This window comes from Phocoena sinus, chromosome X, assembly GCF_008692025.1.
Source record: "Phocoena sinus isolate mPhoSin1 chromosome X, mPhoSin1.pri, whole genome shotgun sequence".
NCBI classification, from domain to species: domain Eukaryota; kingdom Metazoa; phylum Chordata; class Mammalia; order Artiodactyla; family Phocoenidae; genus Phocoena; species Phocoena sinus.
The window spans coordinates 57,213,296-57,233,423 of record NC_045784.1 but is presented as its reverse complement, the minus strand read 5'-3'; the positions used below and the strand labels follow the sequence as shown (position 1 = coordinate 57,233,423).

At 36.7% G+C, this 20,128-nt stretch overlaps 1 protein-coding gene across 2 annotated transcripts in view; it reads right to left on the bottom strand.

Annotated features, from left to right (window-relative positions):
* Positions 1–20,128, bottom strand: part of AR (androgen receptor) — a 163,425-nt gene that overhangs the window by 70,697 nt on the left and 72,600 nt on the right. For both annotated transcript variants that reach the window (XM_032619680.1, XM_032619682.1), the window contains exon 2: positions 1,905–2,056. In XM_032619680.1, coding sequence (XP_032475571.1) covers positions 1,905–2,056 — 152 coding nt within the window. The remainder of the gene's footprint in view (positions 1–1,904; positions 2,057–20,128) is intronic.

Here is a 20,128-nt window from a genome sequence, read left to right as displayed (position 1 = left end):
GAATAGTTATGACAGAAAAATCTTCCCTTTCGCAATATGGTTGATCATTCCCACTGTTTTCCAAAAGCAACAATATCATGACCCAGATTTGTAAAACCCAAAGGCAGCGTCAAATACAATCTAATCTATCTGACTATTGAATTTGCTTTTTGCTTGCTTTCTTCAACTCTTTTCCCATATAATATGGCTGCTATTACTGTGGTGCCTGGGCTTACTGACACATTAACTCTAGATGGGTGCTGTGGTTCATTCTCTGCTCTATAGATAGGGCCTACCTGATGACAGGGTATGGGGAAGAGACAGGTTCTCACTGGAGAAGGTGGGGTGATCTGAAGTGTTTGGAGCTACTCCTCATTTCCTTTTCTGACAGCCATTCTTTTGTGAGTACTCTTAAGAAAGAAAGACACTGCTCTCTGTCTCTTTCCAAACTGCCTAAGCCTAGGCACTGGTGCCCTGGACTTCATACTGTCCAGTGTAAGCAGTAGTAATGCACCACTCAAGGCTATGGGTGGAACATGCAGCATATTTTCATTAATACTAAATGCTAGCTGTCTCCTTGTTGCCTGGGGGACTGGAAGAAAACAAAATAGCTTTCCATTTCATAGGTATTCCTGCCATCTGGCTAAAATGGTGAAAAGGTAATCATCATTCCAATTGGCTATCAATAGGGAGGCCAGTTAAAGGGCACACACTTTCTACCTTTTCTCTAGATGCCAAGAACTCTATGGTGCTTCTGCTGTCCTCTGGTGGGTGTCATCATATTCCTGCTGAAAGGTGTGGCCTATATACCTGCCACTTTCAAGACTGTCCTCAGGGATTGTAGCCTTTATATAAGGAAAAGCTGTCTGTTTTGATTCTGACTTGGAACTCAAAACTTCTAGGCCAGTGAGAAGGAAGAAAAAGGTCTTGGCAGGACGTACTTCCTTTGTGGAAAATGGAGGCAGGAGTAAATAGTGGTGTTTAGCAACTGGGTCTGCCCCCAGAGCAGAGCATCTCTGTCTAGAAACTGTTCACCAGTGTCCCTTTGAGAAGAAAGCCCTTAGTACAGGATGTGGAATGAAGTGGATGGGTAGGAGGCTTAAGCCCAGGGATATTGGGAAGGAAGGAGGCACTAGTATATATAGGAGGTATGGAAGTGTGTGTTCCTCCTGTAAGATGCAGTCTGAGCACCTCTGGGGGCTAAGCAGACATTAATTGTTTTAAGTTAAATAATATTAAGGAGCCAGGGTTTGAGCCCACTTAGCCAAATATAAGATGCAACTTAGCTTATGGTTCTGGACCAATGGACAGGGCCTGAGGACAACTCTCTGGAGAGAATAAAAATGTTTCATCACTTTGGGTCCTTATCTACCTAGGAGCTATTAATGCAAAGAGGCCCCAAGGATGCAGCAGCAGGAGGGAGCAGGTGCATAGACTGATGGTCTGCTGAACAGTGAGAACACTTCCTTTCTGGGGCCGAGGCCAGAAAGCCTTCACGAAGGAACAGTTTTGTATTCACCACAGAGAACAGGCTGGGGATTCGGTTGGGGTTTCTCCACTTCTAACCTCTCTAATAAGGACAATTTTTTCCCTCACTAGGCAGGAGAATGGAACACAAGCAAGGAGGAAATTAAATCTTTTCAAATCATTAATTTTTCTTTCGTTCCTAGGACCCACCAAGCTCCAAGCACCAGCTGGGACCACCTTCATTGCCTACATTGCCTATGCTACCAAGGCTGCCAAAGCCAGGGGACCAGCAAGTATGAAAACTGACTTTTTTTTTTAAGGCTCTTAGGTTCTTTGAACCAGCCCTGCCAGTTACCTTGTCTCAGAGATGATAAAATCCTGGGTCCTGATAGACTGGTGTCTCTTTTTAGAAGATAAAGGAGAAAGGGAAACAGAAGTTAGTGTCCAAGACCCTTTACCTTCAGCAGCTCTTTTAAAGAAGACTTTGCAGCTTCCACAAGTGAGAGCTCCATAGTGACAGCCAGAAGCTTCATCCCCACAAATTAGGCAGGTCTTCTGGGGTGGAAAGTAATAGTCGATGGGCAGAACATGGTCCTTGGTAGTCTCCAAACTGAAAAGACCCAAGAGGAACAATGCAACACATGTCAGTACTTGACAGAAACAGGAGGGTAGAAGTCTGAAGTCTTCAGCAGTAAAGTGCACGTGTGAAATATTATTTATTGCTTAACTGAGTCAGGGCGAAGCTGAATTTTCCTTGGACTTCTCCTAGGGATTATGTATGTAGGGTTTCCTGTCATGTGGACAGAGCCCTTTTGAATCCTGTGAAAGGATGTGAGAAGTTCTCTGGAATCAGCCAATCTCATGGGCTATGTCTACATGAGGGAAGGATGAAGGCAGAAACCTGAGGTTAAGGTCTTTAACTTAAGTTGGTGGTCAGGAAACAATTTCAGAGTAACTAAACGGTATGTACTCAGCCCTAAGACCTTACCTTATCCAAAGGGAGACCAATGGCAAAACCAGACTAAGCATCAAAGCACTTTGATGTGCTTTGCTCTAGTTCTCTGAGCCTCACTCTCATCTGTAAGTAGGAATAATTATCACCCATCTAACCGAGCTACTTGTGTGAGTGGAGGTATGAATTAAACAAAAGTATAAAAAGCTCTTGAAATGAATACAGAAGTGAGGGATCATGATTAGTATTATCATACCAGTCTTCTTTGGTCTTTTTTCCATTCCCTCACTTTCTTTAGGAGTCTATCTAAGTCACATGTAAATCCCCCACCCACATTCTGTAACATAAAGTAGCAGAATCCCTATGCCAGATTTTATTGTGAAATGATGCACAATGGTGCTGGAAACCTTTCAGGCAACCATCTCAACACTTAGCCATTAGAATACTCAGGTTCCTTGGGCTAGGATGGAGCTTCACAGGTCACCTAGTTTAACTGCCTATCTCCAAGAGGATCTGTGTCTGTGTCCTTCCAAGTGGACTGAAGGAGAGGGCCAGAAAGCCAATCCTAAAACCTTAATGGAAAGGTAGCTCTTAGTCTCCCATGGTAATTAATTCAAGTTTAAACAAATGGAACATGGTTCGTACTACCCAAAGGTCAACTTTTTTCTCTTCTATGTCCTATGTCTAATCATTAAACAAAACGTAATTAACTTCTTGGGTAAATCTGCCACAGATAGGTGACAACTGCATATTCTCTCATCCACAGGAATGCAGCCACCATTTTTATGAATACTTCTTTCTTACTAAGCAAAGAAGGAAGGAAAATAAGCCTGTTCACTGTGTTGGGTGATTTCAACTCCTCAAAACAATTCTGTGAGACATTTTTTTCTCATTATTATATCAGATGAAGAAAGTCAGACTCAGAGAAGAAAAGCTCAAAACTATTTGACCTAAGTCCAGGACTCTCTAACTCCAAATCTAACACAATTTCTATTATCCTATTGTCTTCTCAGTACTCACCTTCACTTTCTACCCATGACTCTTTGGTTATCATACTCAGCACAGACATCAGAATCCCAAAAGAGAATGAAAGGTTATCCTCTTCTCAATGCTCAGTGAGCAGCCCTGGCAGGGCAAGAGCAAAGAAGGCTTTCACTCAGGCTACACTTGACAAGCACTTTATCTCTAAGACACAAATATTAGCTTTTATTCACATCCCAAGTACAACAGAAAGCACTCAGAAAGTTCTGCTCATATGCAAACCCAGCAGCTGATTATGGCAGCCTATCTCTTCTCCCCATAATCCTTCCCTTCCCTACCTTAACTGGAAAGCCAGCTGGAGTCTGTCCACCAGTCCAAGACTAGGAGGGCCACAAGTTCCACAGGAAAAGAGCTCACTTTCCATAAACAAATGGGAGAAAAGCTAAGAATGTCATTCCTTTGACTAAAAATGTCATTTCCTTGGGTAAAAATTGTGCCCCCATCCTCATTCATGAAACAAGGAGAAGACGCAGAGGGTTTTTGCTGTTGTTTCTTTGTTTTAAAGTGTCTTAATCTTCTTCTTACATTTTATGACTTCTGTAACTAATACAGTTAAAATCTAAAGGACATGTATTAAGGCACTTTATGTGCCAAGCTATTTCATATATATCATCTCATTTAATCTTTATAACAACCCTGCCAGGTAGTTCTGTATCATCCCTATATTGTAGGAGAGGAAGCTGATGCTCAGGAAAATTAAGTAAACTTGTTCAAGATCACTCCTATAGTAAGTGGAAATGCCAGGTTACCATCTGAGGTAAGTCTGACTACAAAGTGTGGATTTGTAACCAATGGCTAACCATATTATGAGACTGAAGGTCTAGATTAGATAAGTTGATTAAACTCAACTCCTAGCACCTGGCCCTATGGACCAGGTACAGGGATAAGTGCTGGGGATATAGTGATGATCAAGATATTATCCTTGCCTCTAAGCAACTTGCTATTTAGTAGAGAAGAAAGACAGGAAGCAAAGAACTGTAAAATAACATAGTAGATGATATAATAAAGTAGAGTGCATAATGCTACAAATGAGAAAGTACCTCAAAGATAGAAATGCATTTTGAAAGGTATAAAGGTATATATGTGTATATATGAATGAAATGATGATGGTAATGACAGTAATTATTATTATATGATTGAAGAGTAAATATTAGATAAACAAAATGAGAACCTGCATAAAGTAAATAAGTGGTCTTTTTGGAAAGATCCTTTAAAAATAGAAATTTTCATCCATACTAAAATTTAAAATACAACACAAATTATTTAAAAGAATCTAATTAATCAAATTTATAATCAATACTTAAAGACTGAAGAAAGTCATCATTTTATTTATTAGATATGAGTTTAATAAAATACACCTCACACAAAAATAGCTATAAAGGAGGTGGAAGAGTAGGAGAAATAATGAAGGCAATTTTAGAATTTGAATTTTTCCTAATTACAACCCACTTTGGCTAGAGGCCTGAGATATTTCCTGACCTTACCAGGCCAGTCTCTGCCTACCTCCTCACTCCTCTCCCTGGCAAAATGATTTGGACAGGATTCCCACTGACCCTGGCCTAGTGTGAACAAAGGGCACATTGCAGTGACTCATGGACTGATTGATCTTCTAGCACTGGAAATGAGAATTACAACTGCAGTCCTCTCCCAGGTTTGTATTCTAGAGAAACTTGTGCACATTTGTACCAGGAAGCATATGCAGAAATGGACATACCAGCTTTGTTTATAGAAGCAGAAATGATAAACATCCACTGAGAGGAGAAAGGATAAATAAATTATATCATACTCATTCAATAAAGTACAATTCAGCAATGACAAGGAACAGAATATATCTAAAAATAGGCGAATCTCACAAGCTAACGTTGCATAAAAGACAATTCATAATAGCATACATACAATATGATTCCATTACATAGAGTTTGAAAAGAAGCAAAAGTAAACAATATGTAATTTGGGAATATATATATGAAAAGACATAAAAATGCCAGGGAGTGATAAACCCCAAATAAAGGACAGTGGTTATCCCTGAGGGGAGGCTGTGGGGTAATGATATAAGGAAGGAAGATACAAACTGATTTATACATTAATTTAAAAATATTTATTAAGCACCTGCTACATATCTGGCACCATTCTAGGTCCTGGGGTTAGTTAAACTAGTGAACAAAAAATAGTGTTAATGTTCTCATTCCTTAATCAGGGCTCATGAGTGTTTGTTTTATTATTATGCTGTATAAGTAACTTGCATGTTACATGTATTTTGTATGGCTATAACAGGACACAATAAAAAAATTAAAAGAAAAACCTCAGGAGTTTCTAACATCTCCCTACATAAAATTCTAACTGCAATCACAGCAGAGGTTTGCTCTGAGAATAAGTAAGTGTAGAATTTGAATGCAATATTGTGTTTTTTACCACCTCCCCTGTGTTATGTGCTCACTTATTATCCCAGTGCTGGGCATTCAGTTTTATGAAGTCTGAAGCAAAAGCCCTGCCACATAGCATGAACGTTTTCCAAACAAGAACATGACTTGCTATTCTCCAATGGTTTCACAATTAATTAAATGAAAGTGGTTTACTAGAAGCTATAGGCTTACAAACACCAGCTCAACCATGAGGAAGTTGGGTTCAGAAACCCTTGGCACCCAGCTGTAATCTCAGTCTCTCTTTCTCTCTCTCTCTCCCCTGATCTCTCTCTGTCTCCCTCTCTTTCTCTGTCTTTCTTTCTCTGTTTCTCTGTCTCTCATACTTGAGGATACTTTAGATCCCTTAAGGGGTCTGGCTAATTTAAGCAATTCCCTCAGTAATTGTGGAACCAGGATGAAATGTAAAAGTCACAGACCAGTTTTCCCTGTTTGGGAGAGAATGTAAGCTCAGCAGGGCTTTTGAGCCAGCCAGACCTGGGTTAATATCTTGCCTCCACCACTGAACCTTGGGCCCAGTAATTAGGCTCTCTGAGATCAGCTTGTCTCATCTGGAGAGTGGGGATATTTTCTACCCTTGAGAGCTTTTGTGAGAACTACATTGAAAAACAAATGTTAAGCCCTTCCCTCTATGCTGCCACATGGTAGCTGCATTATAAGTCTAGAATGTTATTACATTTTGTCTTACCATAAAAAAGGGAAATGTCTTATAGTCTTAAAATAAAAAAGACCATCCTTCTTGGCTATACAGTATTCTTAGGGAAAGGTAAATACAGGTGGAGAGAGAAGGAAAAAAGGCTAGATGTGTAAAAGTATAACATTTTTGTACATACCTCTGTACTTTTCAAACAAGAAGGGATTTAGGAAACCACGAAACATCTTTACAGAGCATCATATTTTTCCTGATGTTGAGTAGTTAAAAAATATTTTTATTAATCACATTGTGGAATATAATGAAGACTTTAAATGAATTTTTAAGATAAAAATCAAAGAGTTCAAAGTTATTTTCTCCTCATAGATCACTTGTGCCTACTTTGGGGGTATAAAGGATATTTCAGTAGAAAAATTGGCAAAGTAATGACATAAGACTTGTAGCTACGTTTCCCCTGACAGCCTGAGATTCTAAATTTGATAACTGTCTGTCCAAGAAGACAATCATGTTTTCTTTTAAAAGTATTACCCGAGCTTATGTCATATCTCTCCAATTCTCTTTAATGATGCCCTTTGTTGAAGCGGGAAGGTATACAGGTACAACATCTGGTTTTCATGGTCATCTCTGCCACTTTCTAACAGAATGACCTTGAACAAGTAATTTTGCTTAAATTTCTTCACATGCAAAGTGCATAAAGAAATATAGAACTCATACGACTGCTATGAAGATTCAGTGAGATTCTGGAGGTAAAGCAGCTCACACCATTGCTGAGAAGTAAGTTGGGATTTTGAGAGAGATGGCCTTGAATCCATGGAAAGTATTACCATCTTAACAATACTAAATCTTTTCACATCAGGACTCAACTCCACACACCAGCTAGTCAGCACCAGCACCAGACTCTTGGGGTCACAGAGACAGCTGCACGAGGGCCCAGCCCTCCACATCCACAGACCAGCACCAGCCCTGGGACCCAACAGGATCTGAAGCCAGCTATACCAGGGCCAAGCCCCAACCACCAGGGGGCTGGCATCAGCCCCAGGAACCCTTGAGCCACACAGCCAGCTGAGTCAGGACACAGCCCCACCCACCATCAAGCTACTGCACAAGGGAGGGCCTAGCAGCCAGCCAGGCTGGGAACCAACTCCACCTACCAGCATTCCTACAGTAGTCAGCCCTGCCACAAAAGAAGGGCACATGCATGCACAAGGGGGCACCTTCAGAGCATATATCTCTGGTGAACAGAGGGCAGTGTGCTGCTGGGCCTCATAGAACACCCTCTATATAATGTCACTTCTCCAAGACTGTGAAATGTAACTGATCTGCCTAATAAGTAGAAATAAAAACAGAAAATAGGCAAAATGAGGAGACAGAGGACTATATTCCAAACAAAGGAACAGGACAATACCTCAGAAAATGAAGTAAATGAAATGGAGATGTGCAATATATCCAATAAAGAGTTCAAGTTAATGATCATAAGGGTGCTCAATAAACTTGGGAGAAGAGTGCATGAACAGAATTTTAACAAGGAGATAGAAAGTATAAGAACCAAACAGAGCTGAAGAATACAATAATTGAAATAAATAATACACTAGAAGGAATCAACCGTAGATAAGGTGATACAGAGGAATGGATCAGCAAACTGGAATACAGAGTAGTGGAAATCACCCAGGCTGAAGAGAAAAAAATAATTTAAATGAGAACAATTTAAGAGACATATGGGACAACATCAAGTGTACTACCATTCACATTATAGGGATCCCAGAAGGAGAAGACAGAGGGAAAGGGGCAGATAACTTATTTGAAGAAATAATACCTGAAAACTTCCCTAACCAGGGAAAAGAAACATACATCAAGGTCCAGAGAGCACAAAAAGTCCCAAACAAGATGAACCCAAAAAGGTCTACACCAAGACAGACAAATAAAATGGCAATAGTTAAAGAGAATCTTAAAAGCAGCAAGAGAAATAAGCAATTAGAAAGACTAACAAGACTATCAGCTCACTTTTCAGCAGGAAATTTGCAGGGCAGAAGGGAATGGCAAGATATATTAAAAGTGATGAAAGGAAAAAACATACAACAAAGAATATTATCCCCAACAAGGTTATCATTCAGATTTAAAGGAGAGATAAAAAGTTTCACTAAAAAAAAGAAGTGAAAAGAGTTTACTACCACTAAATCCACACTGCAAGAAAAGACCATTACTAGAAATATGAAAAGTATGTGATAAAAGATTTCATTGGTAAAGGCAAAGATACAGTGAAGGTAATAGATTAACCACATATAAAACTGGTATCAAGGTTAAAAGACAAAAGTAGTAAAATCATCTATATCTATCCACTATAGGTAGCTAAAGAATACACAAAACAAAAAGATGTAAAATATGATATCAAAAACATCAAATGTTTGGGGGGTGATAAAAATGTAGGGTTGTTAGAATGCATTCAAACTTAAGAGATGATCAACATCAAATCGTTATCATTTTATATATATATATATATATATATATATATATATATATAAAACATAAGGTACACATGCAAAAAAGAGAAAGTCAAACATAACACTAAAGAAAGTCATCAAATCAAAAAGGATTAGAGGGGCTTCCCTGGTGGCACAGTGGTTGAGAGTCCGCCTGCCAATGCAGGGGACATGGGTTCGTGCCCTGGTCTGGGAAGATCCCACATGCCGCGGAGCAGCTGGGCCCGTGAGCCATGGCCGCTGAGTCTGCGCGTCTGGAGCCTGTGCTCCGCAATGGGAGAGGCCACAGCAGTGAGAGGCCCACACACTGCGAAAAAAAAAAAAAAAAAGGGAAGAAGAGAGAGGAAGAAGAAGAAAAAAAGTGCAAAAACCACCAAAAAACAATTAATTAAAGGGTAATGAGTAAATAATTACTTTAAATGTAAATGGATTACATGCTCCAGTCAAAAGATATAGAGAGAATGAATGCATTAAAAAAAATAAGACCCATATATATGCTGCCTACAGTAGACTCACTTCAGATTGAAAGACACACACAGACTGGAAGTGAAGGGACAGAAAAAGGTATTCCATGCAAATGAAATGAAAAGAAAGCTAAAGTACCAATACTTATATCAAACAAGATAGATATTAAAAAAATATAACGAGAGATGACTAAGAACATTAAATAATGATAAAGGGATTAATTGAACAATAAAATATAACAATAGTAAATATATATGCACCCAATATAAGAGCACCTAAATACATAAAGCAAATATTAACAAACATAAAGGGAAAACTGATAGTCACACAATAATAGTAGAGGGCTTTGACACCCCATGTATATCAATGAAAATATCATCCAGACAGAAAATCAGTAAGGAAACACAGGCCTGAAAATACACATTAGATAAGATGGACTTAATAGATCTATATAGAACATTTCATCCAAAAGCAGTGGAATACACTTTCTTTTTAAGGGCACATGGAACATTCTCCAGGATAGGTCACATGCTAGGCCAGAAAACAAGCTCAATAAATTACGAAGACTGAAATCATATCAAGAATCTTTTCTGACCACAACAGAATGAGGCTAGAAATCAACAAGAAAAAAAAAAAAAACACTGGAAAAAACACAAACACATGGAGGCTAAAAATATGCTACTAAACAAACAAAGGGTCACTGAAGAAATCAAAGAGGAGATAAAAAATACCTGAAGAAAGATGAAAACACAATGATCCAAGATCAACAGGATGCAGCAAAAGCATTTTGTAGAGGAATTTTTATAGTGATAGAGATAGAAGCCTACCTCACAAAAACAAGAAAAATATCAAATAAACAACCAAAACTTACACCTAAAAGTCCTAGAAAAGGAAGAACAAACAAAACCCAAAATTAATAGAAGGACATAAATAATAAAGAACAGAACAGAAATAAATAAAATAGAGATAAAAAAACAATAGAAAATATCAATGAAATAAAGAAATGGCTCTTTGAAAAGATAAATAAATTTGATAAACCTTTAGCCAGACTCATCAAAAAAGAAGTAGAGAGGACTCACATAAAGAAAATCAGAAGTGAAAGGAAAGATACAACTGACACAACAGAAATACAAAGCATAATAAAAGATTACTATGTATACTTATACAAAAATAAAATGGACAACCTAGAAAAAATGGATAGGTTCCTAGAAACATATAATCTCCCAAGACTGAATAATGAAGAAATAGAAAATATGAAGAGACCAATTAACAATAATAAAGTTGAATCAGTAATACAAAAATCCTAACAAAGAAAACTCCAGGACCAGACGGCTTCACAGGTTAATTCTTCAAAACAGTTGAAGAAGATTTAATATCTATCCTTCTGAAACTATTCAAAAAAAAAAAAAATGAGGGGCAAGGAATGCTTCCAAACTCATCATATGAGGCCAGCATCACCTGGATACCAAAACCATAGAAAGATATCACAAAAGAAGAAAATTACCTGCCAATATCACTGATGAACATAAATGGAAGAATACTCGATAATATATTAGCAAACAAAATTCAACAGTACATCAAAAGGATCATACACAATAATTAAGTGAGGGAATTCCCTCCCTGGTGGTCCAGTGGTTAGGAATCCATGCTCTCATTGACGAGGGCTCAGGTTCGATCCCTGGTCAGGGAACCAAAATCCCACAAGCTGTGTGGCATGGCCAAAAAAAAAAAAAAAAGATCAAGTGAGATTTATCCCAGGATACAAGATGGTTTGATATCTGCAAATCAATCATTGTGATACACCACTTCAGAAACTGAAGGAAAAAAATCATATGCTACTCTCAATAGATGTAGAGAGAGCATTTGACCAAATTCAACAACAATTTATGATTAAAAAAGTGGATCTAGAGGGAACATACCTCAACATAATAAAGGCCATATATGACAAACCTACAGCCAACATAATACTCAATGGTAAAAAGCTAAAATCTTTTCCTCTAAGATTAGGGACAAAACAAGGATGCCCACTCTTTCCTCTTTTATTCAACATAGTACTGGAATCCTAGCCACTGCAATCAGGTAAGAAAAATGGGTAAAAAATACTCCAAGTTGGAAAAGCAAGAAATAAAGCAGTCAGTGTTTGCAGATAACATGACACTATATATAAAGAGTCCTAAAGATGCTACACACACACACACAGAACACTTAGAACTAACACTGAATTTGGTAAAGTGGCAGGATAAAAAATTAAGAGACAGAAATCTGTTGTATTTCCATAAGCTAATAACAAACTATCTGAAAGAGAAATAATAAAAAACAATCCAATCTACAATTACATTAAAAAGAATAAAATATCTAGGAATAATTTTAACCAAGGCTGAAAGACCTGTATACTGAAAACTAAAAGATACTGATGAAATAAGTTGAAGTCAACACAAACAAATGGAAAGAAATACTGTGCTCAGGAATTGGAAGAATTAATATTGTTAAAATGACCATACTCCCAAGGCAATATACAATTTCAAAACAATCCCTATTAAAATACCAATGGCATTTTACACAGAACTAGAAAATATAATTCTAAAATTTCTATGGAAACACAAAAGACCCTAAATAGCCAAAACAGTCTTGGGAAAGAAGAACAAAGCTCTAGATATCATGTGCTGTAATTTCAAACTATACTCCAAAGCTACAGTAATCAAAACAGTATGGTATTGAATCAGTGAAACAGAATAGAGAGTCCACAAATAAACCCACACTTCTATGGTCAATTAATGGAGGCAAAGGAGGCAAGAATATACAATGGGGAAAAGATAGCCTCTTCAATAAACAGTGTTGGGGAAACTGGATAACTATAGGCAAAAAAATCAAATTGGGCTACATTCTCACACCATATACAAAAGTAAACTCAAAATGGATTAAAGACTTAAATGTAAGATGTGAAATAACAAAATCCTACATGAAAACAGGCAGTATGCTCTTTGACATCAGTCTTAGCATTATATTTTTTATATATCTCTTCAAGTATGAGAAACAAAAGCAAAAATAAACAAATGGGAACAAATGGTATCAAACTAAAGAGCTTTTGCACATCGACTGAAACTATCAAAAAAATGAAAAGGTAGTTTATTAAGTGAAAGAAAATATTTGCAAATGATATGTCTGACAAGGCGTTAATATCCAAAATATACAAAGAACTCACACAACTCAACATAAAAAAAAAAACAACCCAATTAAAAATGGGCAGAAGACCTCAGTAGACAATTTTCCAGAGAAGACAAACAGATTGCCAACTGTCACAGGAAAAGATGCTCAGCATCACTAATCATCATGGAAATGCAAATCAAAATCACAATGAGACACCACCTCACAACTGTCAGAATGGCTACCATCAAAAAGACAACAAAAAACAACTGTTGGCAAGGATGTGGAGGAAAGAGACTCCTCGTGCACTGTTGGTGGGAATGTATTTTGGTGCAGCTGCTAGGCAAAACAATGCGGAGGTTCATCAAAAAATTAAAAATAGAATTGCCATCCAATCCAGCAATTCACTTCTGGATATTTACCCAAAGAAAACAAAAATACCAATTCAAAAAGATATATGTACCCTATGTTCATTGCAGCATTATTTACTATAGTCAAGATATGGAAGTAATCTAAGTACCCATCCATAGATGAATGGATAAAGAATATATGGTATACAACCACACACACCACAGTGGAATATTACTCAGCCATTAAAAAATGAAATCTTGCTATTGCTGACAGCATGAATGGATCTAGAGGGTATTATGCTATGTGAAATAAGTCAGATAGAGAAAGACAAATTCTGCTTGTTTTCACTTATATGTGGAATATAAAACATAAGAAAGGGACTTCCTTGGTGGTCCAGTGGGTATGACTCCATGCTCCCAAGGCAGAGGGCCCGGATTTGATCCCTGGTCAGTGAAGTAGATCTCACATGCATGCTGCAACTTAGAGTTCACATGCCACAGCTAAGAGTCCACATGCCACAAGTAAGAAGTCTGCATGCTGCAACTAAGAAGCCAGCATGCCACAACTAAAAATCCCATGTGCCGCAACTAAGACTCAGTACAGTCAAAATAAATAAATAAAAAATATTCAAAAATAAATAAACAAAACTTAGAAAAAGAGTGTAGTCCTTGGTTATAAAAATAAACAAATAAAAAACAAGAAAAACAAACAAGAAAAACAAAACAATAAATGACTTATAAAGAGAAGAAACATGTGGTTCCCAGATGAACGGGTGTTGCGGGATGAGGGGAAAGGTGAAGGGGTTGAGAGGATCCAAACCTCCAGTAATATCATAAATAAGTCACAACAATGTAATATGCAGTACAAATAATTTAACAATTTTGTATGGGACAGATGGTTACTAGACATCATGATGATCATTTCACAATATATACAAATGTCAAATCATTATGTAATACACTTGAAACTATATTAACTATATTTTAATAAAAAATAAAATAAAACATTAAATCTTCAGATCAATGAACATAGAATATTATTACATTGATTTACACCTTAAATTTATTTCCATAGTGTTTTATAGTTTTTTTTTGTAATTGAAGTATAGTTGATTTACAATATCATATTACTTTCAGCTGCACAGCATAGTGATTCAGCATTTTTGAAAATTTTTCTCTGTTATAGGTTATTACAAGGTAATGGCTATAATTTGGTATGCTTTACAAATCCTTGTTGCTTATCTACTAAACACAGTAGTTTGTATTAGTTAATCACATGCTACTCATTTCTCCCTCCCCTCTTTAGTAACCACACTTTTGTTTTCTACACCTGTGAGTCTGTTTCTGTTTTGCATATACATTCATTTATATTATGTTTTAGATTCCATGTATAAGTGATATCATACAGTATTTGTCTTCTTTTGTCTGACTTATTTCACTAAGCATGATGTATTCTAGGTCCATTCATGTTGCTGCAAATGGCAGAATTTCATTCTCTTTTATTGCTGAATAATATTCCTCTGTGTGTGTGTGTGTGTGTGTGTGTGTGTGTGTGTGTGTGTGTGTGTGTGTGTGTATCACATCTTCTTAATCCAACCATCTATTGATGGGCACTTGGGTTGCTTCCATGTTTTGGCTATTGTAAACAGTGATGCTATGAACAGTGGGATGCATGTCCCTTTTCAAATAACTTTTTTCATTTTTTTCTGGATATATACCCAGGAGTGGAATTTTTGGATCATGTGGTAGTTTTATTTTTAGTTTTTTGAGGAAATTCCACACTGTTTGCCATAGGGGCAGCACCAATTTACATTCCCACCAACAGTGTACAGGATTCCTTTTTCTCCCCATCCTCTCCAACATTTGTTATTTGTAGACTTTTAGACGAATGGTCATTCTGACAGGTCTGAGGTGCTATCTCATTGTTGTTTTGATATGCATTCCTTTAATAATTAACGATTTTGAGCATCTTTTCATGTGTCTGTTAGCCACCTGTATTTCTTTGGAAGAATGTCTATTCAGGTCTTTTTCACATATTTTATTGGGCTGTTTGTTTGATATTGAGTTGTATGAGCTGTTTATTTGCTTTGGATATTAACCCCTTGCTGGTCACATCATTTGTAAATATTTTCTCCCAGTCCGTAGGTTGTCTTTTTGTTTTGTTGACAGTTTCCCTTGCTGGGCAAAAGCTTTTAAGTTTAATTAGGTCCCATTTGTTTATTTTTGCTTTTGTTTCTTTTGCCTGAAGAGACCAATCCAAAAAAACATTGCTGTGATTTATGTCAAAGAGTGTTCTTCTTATGTTCACTTCTAGGACTTTTATGATTTTCATTTTTATATTTAGGTATTTTGATTTTATTTTTGCATATAATGTGAAGGAATGTTCGAATCTCATTATTTTACATGTGGCTGTCGGGTTTTCCCAGCACCACTTGTTGAAGAGATAATCTTTCCTCCATTCTATATTCTTGCCTTCTTTGTCATATATTAATTGACCATAGATGTTTGGGTCTATTTCTGGGTTCTCTATTCTGTTCCATTTATCTACATGTCTGTTTTTGTGCTGGTACCATGCTGTTCTGATTACTGTAGCTTTGTAATATAGTCTGAGAGGGTAATACCTCCAGCCTTGTTCTTTTTTCTCAAGGTTGCTTTGGCAATTTGGGGACTTTGTGGTTCCATATGAATTTTATAATGATTTATTCCAGTTCTGTGGAAAATTTCATGGGTACTTTGGTAGGATTGCATTAAATCTGTAGATTGCTCAGGATAGTATAGACATTTTAACAATATTAATTCTTCCAATCGAAGAGCACAGGATATTTTTTTCATTTCTTTGTATAATCTTCAATTTCCTTCATCAATGTTTTATAGTTTTCACAGTATAGTTCCTTCACCTACTTGGTTATGTTTATTCCTAGGTATATTTTTCTTTGATGCAATTTTAAATGAGATTTAAAAAATTTCTGTTATTTCATTATTAGCATATAGAAATCCAACAGATTTCTGTATATTAATCTTGTATACAGGAAACTTACTGAATTAATTTCTTGGTTCCAACAGTTTTGAGCTGGAGACTTTACAGTTCCATATATAAAGTATCATGTCATCTGCAAATGGTGACAATTTTACCCTTCCAATTTGGATAATTTTTATTTCTTTTTTTTTTTTTTTGTTCTGATTGCTGTGGCTAGGACTTCCAATATGATGTTAAATAGAAGGGACAAGACTGGGCATCCTTGTCTTGTTCCTGAATAAGCAGGAAGGCTTTCAGCTTTTCACCACTGAATATAATGTTGATTGTGGGATTGTTGTAAATGGCATTTATTATGTTGAGATATTTTCCCTCTATACACACTTTGATTAGAGTTTTCATCATGAATGGATGTTGAATTTTTTCAAATGTTTTTCCTGCATCTATTGAGATGATCATGTGATTTTTATTCCTTCTTTTGTTTTGCTAATATTAATGATTGATTTGTGAATGCTGAACTATCCTTGCATTCCTGGAATAAATCCAACTTGATCATGGCATATGATCCTTTTTATATATTGTTGGATTCAGTTTGCTGATATTTTGTTGAGTATTTTTGCATCTATATTCATCAAAGAATTGACCAATAATATTCTTTTTGTAGTCTCTGTGTCTGGTTTTGGTATCAGTGTAAAGGTGTCCTCCTAGAGTGAATTTGGGTGTCTTTCATCCTCTTCAATTTTTGGGGGTAGTGTGAGAAGAACTGGCATTAATTCTTCCTTATATGTTTGTAAGAATTCACCTATGAAGACCTCCAGTCCTGATTTTGTATGCTGGGAGTTTTTTTGCTTTTATTAACAAATTTAATTTCACTTCTAGTCATTGGTCTGTTCAAGCTGTTGTTTCTTCTTGATTCATTATTGGCAGGTTGTATCTTTCTAGCAATTTGTCATCTTGAATAAAGATGTTTTTCTTTCTTCCTTTACAATCTGGATGATTTTTACGTTGTTTCTTGTCTAATTTCCCTGGCTAGAACCTCCAACACAATGGTGAATAGAAACGGTGACAGTGGACATCCTTGTCTCGTTTTTGATCTTACAGGGAAAGCTTTCATTCTTTCACTCTTAAGTATGATGTTAGTTGTGGGTTTTTCATAGATATCCATTATCAGTTTGAGTAAGTTCTCCCCTTTTCCTGGTTTTTTGACTGTTTTAATCATGAAAGAATGTTAGAGATTTTGCCAATGCTTTTCTGCATATATTGAGATGATCATGATGCCTTTATTCTCTTAAATATGGTGCGTTATATTTATTAGCTGATTTTCCAACCTTACCTTCCTGAGATAAATCCCAATTTTACATTCTTGATATAAATCCTACTTGGTCATTATAATCCTTTTTATGTGTTGCTGGTTTGCTATTATTTTATTGAGGATTTTTAAAAAATCTATATTCAGAACTGATATTGGTCTCTAGTTTTTGTTTTTTGTTTGTGTGTGTGTGTGTGTGTGTGTGATATCTTTGGTTTTGGAGAACCACAAAATTTGGGGGGAAGTGTTTTCACTTCTATATTTTGGAAGTTTGTGAAAGACTGGTATTAATTCTTCTTAAAACATTTGATAGAATTCACCAGTGAAAACATATGGATCTGAGTTTCTCTTTATGGGAAGTTTCTTTATTAGTAATTCACTCTATTTACTTGTTATAGAACTATTAAGATTTTCTATTTCCTCCTGAGTCAGTTTGGAGAGTTTGTGTCTTTCTGGGTATTTTCCATTTCATCTAGGTTATGTAATTTTTTGGCATACAGTTGTTCATAGCATTCCCCTTAAATCCTTTTTATTTTTTAAGGTAGGTAGTGATGTCCCCACTTTCAATGCCAATTTTGTAATGTGAGTTCTCTTTTTTTCTCATAGTTAACCTAACAGTTTGTCAATTTTGTTGATCTTTCAAAGAACCAACTTTTTATTTCATTGATTCTATTGATTTCTTCTATCCTATATTTCATTTATTTCTACTTTAATCTTTATTAATCTTCCTTCTTACTTTCTTTGTTTTTATTTTGATCTTTTTCTAGTTTCCTAAAGTAGAAGGTTAAGCTATTAAGATTTTTATTCCTTGTTAATGTAGGTGTCTTAGTCTGTTCTGCTACTATAACAAAATACCTCAGATTGGGTGGTTTATAAATAAAAGAAATGTATTCCTCACAGTTTGGGAGGTGGGAAATGTGAGATCAGGAGGCCAGCATTGTCATATGTATGCCCTCTTCCAGTTTGCAGACTTCTTGTTGTATTCTTACATGGCAGAAGGGCAAGCAAGCTCTCTGGGGCCTCTTTTATAAGAGCACTAATTCCACTCATGAGGGTGCCATGCTCATGTTCTCAGTACCTCCCAAAGTCCCCAACTCCTAATACCATCATATTGGGCATTAGGATTTCAACATTTGAATTTAGGTGGGGATACAAATATTCAGGCCATAGAAATAGGCATTTATCGCTATAAATTTCCCTTTAAGTACTGTTTTAGAGTATCTGTATCCCCTAGGCTTTGTTATGTTACAATGTTGTTTTTATTCATCTCAAATATTTTCTTTTTTTCTTTTTTTTATTTGCAGTACGCGGGCCTCTTGCTGTTGTGGCCTCTCCCGTTGTGGAGCACAGGATCCAGACGTGCAGGTCCAGCGGCCATGGCTCATGGGCCCAGCCGCTCCGTGGCATGTGGGATCTTCCCAGACTGGGGCATGAACCCGCGTCCCCTGCATCGGCAGGAGGACTCTCAACCACTGCACCACCAGGGAAGCCCTCAAGTATTTTCTTATTTCTCATGTGATTTTTTTTTTGTTTGACCCGCTGTTTTTTAAGGAGTGTGTTTAATTCTACACATTTGTGAATTTCACAAATTTCCTTCTGTTATTGATTTCTAGTTACTTCCATTGTGATCAGAAAACATACAGCAGTTTTACTTGAATAAATTTTCCTCAGATTTGTTGCAAGCCTTTATTTCCTTTCTAGAGATCTGGAAAAGTTCATTTTCACAAATTTTGCTAGTGTGTTTGTTGATTTTAAGAAAGGGTAGATTTATGTCAGTATTCACTTTACCATTCTAGAAGCCTTGTTTTCCAAGTCCGGTTATATTTTGTATGATACAAGAATCAGCCCTCCCCCAATACACACACACTAATCTCCACCATACATCATGAAGGGGAGAAGACGAGGTTGCTCATACTCTTCATTCATCCATTCAAAAATTCATACTATTCATACATTATGAAGAGACAGCTCTGCTACATGGTGGTTATGTAAAGATGAGGAAGGCATAGCCCCTATCCTCTAAGAGCTTTCATGGGCTCATTTTGGGCTATGACAAGTGCCTGAATGGTTAATGCAAGGTATAGAAAGAGAAATACTGTAAAAGGGGCCAAGATGCTGATTACTCTAGAAACAGAAAATTGTGTGTGTTGTCTGAGAGGTTTAGGGAGTAAAGCCCACCATGTACTAAATCCTATTACTAACCAAACTAGGTGTTTTACATACTTGTCAAACATTTAGAATAGATCAGATGCCCATGTCTCTAATACATACTCAAGTCTAAAACCTGACATTAAGAGATTGCTTTGCACAATACACAATGATGAATAGAAAAATACATGTCACTATGCATCAGGCAGTTATAGGCCTACTGCTGACTTCCATTTTCCTGCAGTTTTTATCACGGACAAACATGCTAAAAGAGCAAGACTTTTATCGGTGTGCCCCACCAAAATGATAGCTGTCCATTTCCCCTGAAATCACTCTCAGAAATGGGTCTGAACAGTGAATCCTTACTACAGTCATGTCCTTGCATCTCCCAAGCTACACCTGCTGTATTCTGCGAGCCAAAATCTTTCCAATGGCTTCTGAGCCATCAGAGCCAATTGGTCGCATAAGAACTAGCCAGATTCCTTTCTGCAGTGTCATCAAATCTGAGGACTGAGAGCTGTTTCCACATTCTTTGTTTCCGGAATCCATTGCCAAGAAAGCAGGAAACGAGAAAACAACTTGATTTTAATTTACTTCTTAAATATTATTGGACCAATATTTTCCTCACATCCTCCTTTGGAAATCTGATACTAAAAAGACTATTTACTGAGAACATACTATCTGTTAAGCACTGTTGACAGTGCATAATCCTTACAACTACTACTGCAGGGTACGTAGAATATCTCTATT